The 9753-nt window shown below is 37.0% G+C and overlaps 1 protein-coding gene across 4 annotated transcripts in view; it reads left to right on the top strand.

The window, feature by feature from the left end:
- The first annotated feature begins 5678 nt into the window (after positions 1 to 5678).
- The window catches only part of LOC122655827, a 144389-nt gene continuing 140314 nt past the window's right edge, over positions 5679 to 9753 (top strand). Inside the window, exons 1-2 of one of the 4 annotated variants that reach the window (XM_043850188.1) lie at positions 5679 to 5796; positions 6004 to 6624. In XM_043850188.1, coding sequence (XP_043706123.1) covers positions 6274 to 6624 — 351 coding nt within the window. In that variant the 5' untranslated portion in view covers positions 5679 to 5796; positions 6004 to 6273. The remainder of the gene's footprint in view (positions 5797 to 6003; positions 6625 to 9753) is intronic. The other 3 variants (XM_043850185.1, XM_043850187.1, XM_043850186.1) reach the window with 3 other exon arrangements.

Genomic DNA, 9753 nt, shown 5'->3' with positions numbered 1-9753 from the left:
CGTGGGCAGCAATCTTTGCTACAGTTGCTTGTCACCCTCCGTCCCTCACTCTATTTTGATTTAAAATGAAAATGGTGATGAGTGCCACCTCCCTTGTTGGGTGGATGCATTCCTAGGAATGTAAACGGATCGAATTCGGTCGGATAGTGACATTATCATATTCGTATCCGATTATATTCGGACAGATTCGGATAATATCTTATCGATTTTTGGACAGATTCGGATAATTTTCTAATAGTGATTTTTTTAATACTGGTTCTCCTAAATGGATATGAATACGGATCGAATACGATTTTTCGACTATCCGTTGACGTATTTACTGTTTTTATGATGAGGGTTAGGGTTGAGACTTGAGAGTTCAGTAACTACCCTTTCTTCTACTCTTCTTAGTCTTTTATTCTCTTACGTTTTTTACTTTTATTTTTTAATAAATATGTAATTCCATGTATCACATTGCATAAAATAATATATATAAACCAATAGCAAATCTAGAAAAAGAATCACATTATCTTAACTTATAAATTTATAAAAATAAGATAACAATATCCAATAAGGTAACTTAAAATCATAGACAAACACAGAGTTATATTTCAGATATTTTATTACCGTCGAACTGCTAAACGAATCGGATAATAATCGATCGGATAAGGGGATTATCATATTTGTATCCGATTAGTTTCGGACGGATTCGGATTCTCCTAAACGGATACGAACGCGGATCGAATATGAATTTACGAATATCCATTTACATCCCTATGCATTCCTTTATTTGTTCAATTTTCTCTTACCTTATAATGCTATTTCTCCCATTGAAAAGTTAGAGATTGTATAAATCTTAAAATAAATTTGTTGCTATTATGTTACCTGCCAATGGCACCAAAGGGGAGGTACCCATTTCAATGATATGTATGCTAGAATTCTTCCCCCCTCCTCCAAATGGAGGGAAAAAAAAGACAGAAAAAAAACAAACATTAAGGGAGTTCCACAACAAAATCAACGGCCTATCTCTATAGTCGAATCAAACTAGAAAGGATATCTGAAGAGGATATAAAGGCCTGAGCCAATCCAGAAAAGCCAAACACCTGACCTGCCCTAAAGAACCTAATCAATTGAGAGGACTGGTCAAAACACCACACCCCTACAAACCTTTACTATTACATCTTTAACAAAAGATAAAGGGGTAAATTACACATCACCCCTAGTTTTCAAACAAAACTCAGATCACCCCTGGGTTTTGAAAAAACTCAAATCACCCCCTGATTTAGGCTCCAATATGACAAATTAGTCCATACCAGTAGTTTTATACTGTTAAGTGATGATGTTAGCCAGTTAAATAAATTTAAATCTCTAAACTACCTTTGACCAATTTTGAAGATGAAGGAAGGGTAGTATTGTAAATTTTAATTTTAATGTTTTAGTATAAGGGTAAAATAGTCTTTTCACACCAATAACTAAAAGCAATAACACCGTTACTATAGAGGGGTTGATTTGAGTTTTTTCAAAAATCAGGGGGTAATCTAAGTTTCGTTTGAAAATCAGGGGGTGATGTATAATGTACCCAAAAAACAAAACAACCCTAAACAAAGAGTCACTTCTATTCCCAGTAACCCTTGCCGTCTCTAGTGGGTGAAAACTTGACAGAACAAATTTGATTTTCTTCCCACTTTGATTTTTGGGAGAAAACACCTAAACCCCATGGCGATTCTTTGAAGCAATAGAAGGACTCGCTCAATCCAAATGTCCTATTTCATATGAAAGATTGACCTTAGAGGAATCCTCAAGCACGAGCTCTCTTGGCAAGGTTGGAGTGGAGTGCCAGCTCCCTGTTGGATGGACGCTTTCCTTTATTTGTTTAATTTTCTCTTACCTCATAAAGCTATTTCTCCCATTATTGATGAGAGATTGTACAAGTCTTATCAATTTTGTTGCTACTATGAATTATCCATTCTAATGCTATATATGCTAAACTCATTCCAATCTTGAGTTTTATTTCTAACGCATGACTTTTCTTCTCTTATAACCCAGACCGAGAGAGAGAGAGAGAGGGGGCAGATCATTTTCTGTTTGGCTTCTTAAACGTCCATAAAGTGTGATTTGGCTTCGTAAACGCCCATAAAGTATGATTCTTTTTGCAACAATTGTGATTAGTGAACACATCAACCAATTAAGGACAATAAATTGGTCCTTAATTGACCTGGTGGGGGTTTTCATCTCCCCCTCCCTCTATTTCCCTTCTATTGTATGTTGAGTCTATCGGAACTTTGTTCTTTCATCAATAAATTTTTTATTATAAAAAAGTAATAAAAACACATCAACCAATTAAGGACAAGTCTAATTAGTAGTAGGGTCTACGCTAAGAGCACTTTAGGGTGTGTCTACTTTTGGAGAGCACTTTTGTGAGATGATAGTGATTTTGATAATTGTTGTTTTTGGATCGCAATAAAGGTCTTTGGTGAAGCCCAAACTAAGCTCTTAGGAAGTCTAGAGAGTCTGGGCTATATTTTTGTGGCTTCACCAGTATAAGGGCTTGTTTCGACGTAAAGTAGTTGGTAAAACAAATTTTACACCATTCACCCAATAAAATAAAAAACAAATTTTACAGTAAAATTAGATTTTCGGTTGTTTGTTTTGTAATTTGAAAATTTTACTAAAACCTATGTATTTATCAGAAATCACCTGGATAAATTTTACGCTAGAAATGGTTGTAAAATAGACCACAAAATAATTCGTGATCTCGGCTATGAAATTGAATGTACTTCCCGATTGCCTCTCTCCCATCAACTTCCATTTCTTGACTCTCTCTTTCGTTCTTCATGTCGCTCGATTGATTAATTCGTCAACCCTAGATTTGATCATCTATTGTTAGAAATCATTGAATCGAACCATTAATTCTCTTTGGTCTATAACTAACAAGGGAGAGAGCGATGATGGTATATGTCCAAAAAAGTTTTAGAATGGCTCAGTTGCCATGATTTCCGTGATGAGAATCAGATAACTCACAATGTGGAACATCCCGATGTAATTAGGATTTCTGGAGCTACGTTTAGTGAGCATGCTTTGCTGCTAATTTGTGTTTTGGTTTTTCACCAAAAAAAAGTTATTGTGTTTTGGTTACAACAACACCAGGATGGATGGGTGCTCGAATGTTTTAATAGTCTTTTATCTATTTACTCTATTTTTAAGTTGATGGTGGTAAATATAGTTCAAAAGGTCATATATATATAGTTTTTTGGTAAAAAGAGCTTTATTGATCTGAGTATGAAGGACTCATGACATCTAAATTACAAATATGGATAAGCCATGGGGAGGAAACATGCCAACTTGACTCACACTCAACAGTCGAGGCCTTCCTGGCCAAGGTATCAGCTACATGGTTGATACACCTTGGATTAAAACCAAAAGAACAACTCTTCAAAAGGCCATATATACAGTTTATGTAACCAGTAGAGTAGCTACTAAGGTTAGGACTACAAAAATGACGAACATTGTAGTAGACGATGTAGTTAGGTTCATTTGCGAGTAAATTGTGTTTTTCTTTTTGCTCTCATCAAAAGAAAAAAAAAAAAGGGGGGGAAGGCTCTCTGGGGCATACATTTTGCCTTCTCAAATGTATTATTATATTATATTTTTAAAGTGACAGAAAGAATGATTAAAAAATTAAATGTGAGAGGATGTAGAGTACCCTGCTTGCTTAGAGAATCCTCTCCAAAAAGAAAAAAAGAAAAGAACAGGTAGTTTAATAATTTCAATCCAAAATCCTTCCCTGGTGACATAAATATCCTTTAGATCTCATGCCAGCCAACCAGTTCCAAAACAAACGCACTACCAAGCCACTAGAGGGCTGGAGTACCAACGGAACCTGACTTAGGTCTGATTTGGTATGATTTCTATTTCAATTTAGGGAAGCAGTTTTCTGCACGGGAGTGTGGCCTATGCCAGCACTCCCATGTGTCTATCTCTCTCCTTTTTAAAACAAGGGGCCAGAGATGTCTTTTCACATGGGAAGGAGAGAGATAGACTAATGGGAGTGCTGGCGTAGGCCACACTCCCACACAAAAATCTTTTTCCCTTCAATTTAATAGGAAGGATTTCTATTTCGAATATTGTTTGATTTGTTTTTTGCACCTTATATAATAGAAATCAAATGGAGTAGAAATACTAAAATAGATGAGGAGCTCTTTCAGAATTTCTATTTCATTTGATTTCACTCTTGCTCTTTAATGAGCATATGGTTAATTTGATGGCCAAAGTAGTAATTTCATGTTAAAAATAAAATATCAGCCTTTGTTTTTTTTATGGTCTCATCACCACCATGCCACCAATTAAGGGCTTTAAAATAAAACCGAAATTGAACCGTTTAAATCGAATTGTGATATTGTTTAATAAGTGGTTCGGTTATGGTTTTAAAATGGAGATCGTTTAATTAAACTGCACCGTTTGACTGAAAATAGATTATTTAAGACTCTTAGATGTACATAACTGTGCCAAAATCAAAAGAAACCGTTTATCGAAATTGAATCAAACTGTAAAACCGTTTAATAAATGGATCAATTATAGTTTCAAAATTGAGACCTTTTAATTTAACGATTTAATCGAAATCAAACCGTATAACACCCTTAGCAACCACCAAGTACCACCCCACCACCACCACCACCACCACCACCACCACCACCACCACCGCCTTCCCTGGCCTGTCCTGTCCCGTCCCGTCCTCACCAGCACCACCTTTGCAAAGAAATATAGAGAATCTAATAATAGAAATTAAACTACCAAGTGAACTTTTTTTCCTCAAATATTTCATATTGATAAACAAATTATTTGTTGACTATCAATCCGAAATTTAGAAACCATTTCATAAACACCAGCGTCTGAAACCGAGAAAGGCTATGAATGCAGGCGGTTATAGTTCGACTATAGCCGATCAGATGTGTATTATACAAAATGATCTTAACCGTCAGGGAGGCATCCAAATACTCCCGATGGTAATACTATACACACGTTAATTAACACACATCGAATCACTACTCCGATTGTAAATCAGGGCTCATAAATTCATGCCAGCCCTTGACTTTTCCGGCTCTCGATTTCCTCAACCTTTTGACAACCTTTCTCGCAAAGGACTGCCAAAGTTAACAAAGTAATAAATAATGTAACGGTCCCCAAGAATTTACCGTGATATGCGGTAGGGACCACGTGCTTTCATTAAATTGATTTCTCCCTCACATGGCCTACGCTTATCTAAGCCGTACATTTTGTGGGTTCATCATACTACTTCAAAAGTTCAAGATCTATGATGGTGTATCCTGATGTCTGATCTACTGTACCAGATTTTCTTTCCGTAAATAGATTCCAATCCAGTGGGATTCCTCTGAACTGACAATAGGAGCGACTACAGTATTACCGGAGCCAAATAAAGACTACGTTACGGACGGTTAGGAATCTAAACTGTAGTTTTGAAGCCACCTGATTGGTGGATACACGTCCGTTTTGTTGCTTACGTGGATGAACTCCTAGGATGACACGTGGCGATCAGTTGGATTAAATCTTTCTGATTTCAGTAAAGGGAATCTTTATTTTCAAATTTTAAATTTCGGAGATATTCGAGTGATTGATGGTGATGGGAACAGCGAAGCATCAAGCATGAATAGAAGGCACATAAAAACTATATAAAGCCGAGACTCCGAATGACTCTCTTCTTCGCTTTCTTTACGCTCTGCTATTTGTGTGGTTCTCTGTATGAAAATGAAAAATGGCTATCTGAAGAACAGAAACGAAACCCTAGAAAATGATGAAGAGGTACGCTTGAAGCTTATCAAATTACTACCAAAAATGTTCATGTTTCTTTTACATTTGCTATGTTTTTGATTCGTTCATCCATATATGAAAGTTTAAATTCATTTGTGCTTCAAGATTTGATGTTCTTTCCTTTTTAAATTCCATTTGGTTTGAATATTGTTTTCCTGGAGAGTTTTCTGTTCTGAGTCGAAATTATTACGCAGTCAGGTATCAATTAAATGCATTTGGAAACGTTGACAATGCTTAAGGCCGAGGCAGTTAATTTGGATCCTCACAGAGAATTCAAGAATATATGAGTAATTTTGGTTTTCAAACGTTTTCGTTGGCTCTTAATTGAGAAAGGTTCACAGAGTCTGTTGGAGTGACTATAACGGAGGCAATGTGTTCTGGTTGCTTCGCTTTCTATGGTGGAGTTTAGTGGAAAGGTTAAATAATTGGAATATTTGAGTTTTAAAAGGATGAGTTGAAGTACATGCAATGGGAACAACGGAAGATGCGGAAACACGAGATGATCAGCAAGTATCTCAATCTGCTGCCTTGCAGCGACTTTCTGAGGAGGCGTTTAGAGCGGCTGGCCAAGTAAATAAGAATATTTATGTGGGCAGTTCGAACATTCCACCACCGGTGCCACCGGTGTCAGGGCATCGTCGTTGTCAAAGTGAAGTAGTAACTAAACGCACTAACAGTTTTCAGAGATGGAAGGCTCAGATGCAGAAGGCTTGGCGATGGGGTGACGATACCACTGAGAAGATTTCTCGTTCCAATTTTAACCCTGAGGTCCTGGCAAGCCAAAAGCGTCAGTGGTATAAGCTCCACACAAAAACTCTGGTATACTGAATTTGGCTCCTCAAAACTATATTTTCCTTTTAATTGCTTATCTGGATCATGAGGCTTTTGGATTTATCACTTTATTTTCTCTTCAATGTTTCACCAAGCAATAGTGCGTTTGTGTTGTTTTCAATAAATGTGTCATTTTCCACTTCAACTGCATCGTAGTGGGAACTGAAACATGATCTGGCAGAGTAACTCTTTTTGCCCTTGCTCTATCTCCTATCTGACGCAGCATACATTCAGATTTTGGGCTTTAGCAATCTCACAGGTTGCTCACTGCCATTCAAGAACATAGCATAGGGGATTCTTGGCATCAGTAATCCCATAATATAGGGGAATGAAAAATATTAATTATTTATCTGATTTAATGATTGAGCTCTAAGGCACATCAACCTCACTGATCCTGTGAGGTTAGCATTTTTGTTGGACTTCTGTTGTTCAAATATAATTTTATGGGCTCTTTAGAATCAAGGACTGTTAAATATTTCAAGATTGATCCATTTAGGGGGGTGAGGGGACTGAGAATACTGTATTAGTTTTCTCACCATTATGGAAAATAAGGGAAGAACAACTAAGCTGTCTTCAAAATCTGAAAATATGTGTTTAATTGTACAGTCTGTCTTTAGGTGGCTTGTCTACTTTAGGAAAAGGTTTAGAGGACCTATTTGATTCACATGGAGAGCTGCTATGGCCATTCCACTTATTGGATAGATAGGTACCCTCTAGAATGTTCGTACCTCATGTTCTACTGGGTGTGCCAGATTCTTTCTTCCCTATTCGGGTGTGTTTTCAGCAGTCAACTTTGGTAAATAGAAAGCCAGGAAACAGTTGCAATGCTAACGCTAGAAAGGTCTAAAAGTATTTCTCTGAAATCAAACCTCTTCGGCCAATTGGTCATGAATAGCATGGACAGTAGCACTTGACAAATTGTGGAACTCCCATTCCTAGAAGGCTTAGATTTCCAAGATCCAGCCTTCACAATTAAGCTACCAATTTTGGCATTCGAGGGGTGGGGGGGGGGGGAGTGGTTGCATTGAGGACTAATTAGGGTTTTGGAACTTGGATGAAAGATTAGGTTTAAGGTTTTAGGGCTGGAATTTTGTGGGGAAAAATAAGATAAAGCTAATGATGAATTCTTTTAACTATGCTGTTGGTTTTTGGATCCAGATGTCCTGATTGTATGATGCTTTCCAGGTCCTCCAGGCGTGATGCTTAGACATATGTTGGTGTGTTTCATTGTTGAATACTGGAGTCTAATCTCTCCTCTACTTTACTATTTTTTTTCTTCTGAAAAGTTCTTTTCGTCTACGTCAGTATTTTCAGCCACTTGTCTACATACTCAGGAATCTCCTTCAAAATTTTCATACTTAGCCTATTTCTTCATCAACCAGCACCAGATTCTTTATATATTTGATGTATATCAAAGTCATATCTAAATTTTTTATGTCCAGCATCATTGCCTGTCCTTTCCCATTTCCCCTTCTTAATTTTAAAAGTTTTTGTTCACCTGATGGCTGATGTGTCAAAGCTTCCTTTACGTCCACATTACTATTCTCCTCAATCTCATTGATAGATGTTATAAGGAGAAACAGGATTAGCATAGCCTGTATTCAAGAGACTAGATGGAAGGGTAAAAAAAGCTAAGGAGTTGGATGGCTTTAAACTTTGGTATACGGGGGATAAAAGTAATAGAAGTGGTTAAAGATTTAAGGAATGATGTTGTGGATGTTAAACGATTCGGAGATAGGATTATGCCCATCAAGCTTGTGTTGGAGGACGAGGTTGTCAGTATAATTAGCGCTTACGCACCTCAAGTAGGATTGGATGGAGTAGGTTACAATTTTGGGAACACATGGATGTATTAGTGCGAGGTTTTAGTCAAGAAGAAAAATTTATTATAGAGGTGATCTAAAAGGACAGATCTCAGTTTAGATTTTGCTGTGGTTATGATTCATCCATTGTAAACAATTACTTTGAAAAGAGAGAGGAGCATTTAGTTACCTTCAAAGCGGACATCATAGTAGCCAAATAGATTTCTTCCTAACTAAAAGGTCCGATAGATTGTTATGTAAGGACTGTAAGGTTACACCGGGGGAGAGCCTAACCACACAACATAGATTAGTGGTCATGGTTATGTGTCTCACTAAGTAGAATCGTTAGAAAGGTGAACTTATTTGCTCTAGGATAAGGTGGTGGAGCTTAAAAGGAGATTACTTTGAAATCATTTACTGATAAAGTGGTCAAACATGGAAAGTGGGACTTCGAGGGAGACACTAATACGATGTGGAACGAGTTGACTATTTGTATTAAGAATGTTGTTAAAGATGCCCTAGGTGAATCAAAAAGAAAACAGCATTCCTCTTGGGAGACTTGGTGGTGGCATGATGAGGTTCAAGCAGCCATTAAGATTAAGAAAGTTAGTCTAAAAAAACATGGCAAATGACAATGGATGTAGAGGATCTACAAAAGTATAAATTTGCTAGAAATGAAGTTAAAAAGATTGTGGGAAAAGCAAGGGCGAAGAAATAGTAAGATCTTTATAACAATCCAAGCACGAAGGAAGGGGAAAAAGCTATCTTTAAGCAGGATTAAAGTAGGCAAGGCACACGGCCCAAGATGAGGTCCCAATGGAAGCGTGGAAGAGTTTAGGAATCTGTGGTTTATCTTGGCTAATCAAGCTGTTTAATATGATTATGAGCACAAGGAAAATGCCAAATGAAAGGAGGAGAAGCATTGTGGTTTCGATTTGCAAAAATAAAGACGATATTCAGAGCTACAATAACTATAGAGGCACAAAACTAATGACTCATACTATGAAATTATGGGAAAGGGTTATTGAAACCCACATGATACAAGAAACTCCTATTACGGAGAACCAATTTGGTTTCATGCCACGAAGATCCACGACAACAGCTATTTACTTACTTAGGAGACTCGTGGAAAGATTTAGAGATTGCAAGAAGGATCTTCATATGGTCTTTATTGACCTAGAAAAACTTGTGACAAAGTCCCTAGAGTTAATCTGACAAGTACTATAGAAGAGAAGTGTTTCAAGTAAATATGTGGACATAATTAAATTTATGTATGATGGTGTGGTGAATAGTGTAAGAATTGTTGGAGGTCAAG

The sequence above is a fragment of the Telopea speciosissima genome, chromosome 3 (assembly GCF_018873765.1).
Source record: "Telopea speciosissima isolate NSW1024214 ecotype Mountain lineage chromosome 3, Tspe_v1, whole genome shotgun sequence".
Lineage (NCBI taxonomy): Eukaryota > Viridiplantae > Streptophyta > Magnoliopsida > Proteales > Proteaceae > Telopea > Telopea speciosissima.
Note: the sequence above shows the minus strand (reverse complement) of the source record. Positions and strands in the feature narration are given on the sequence as shown.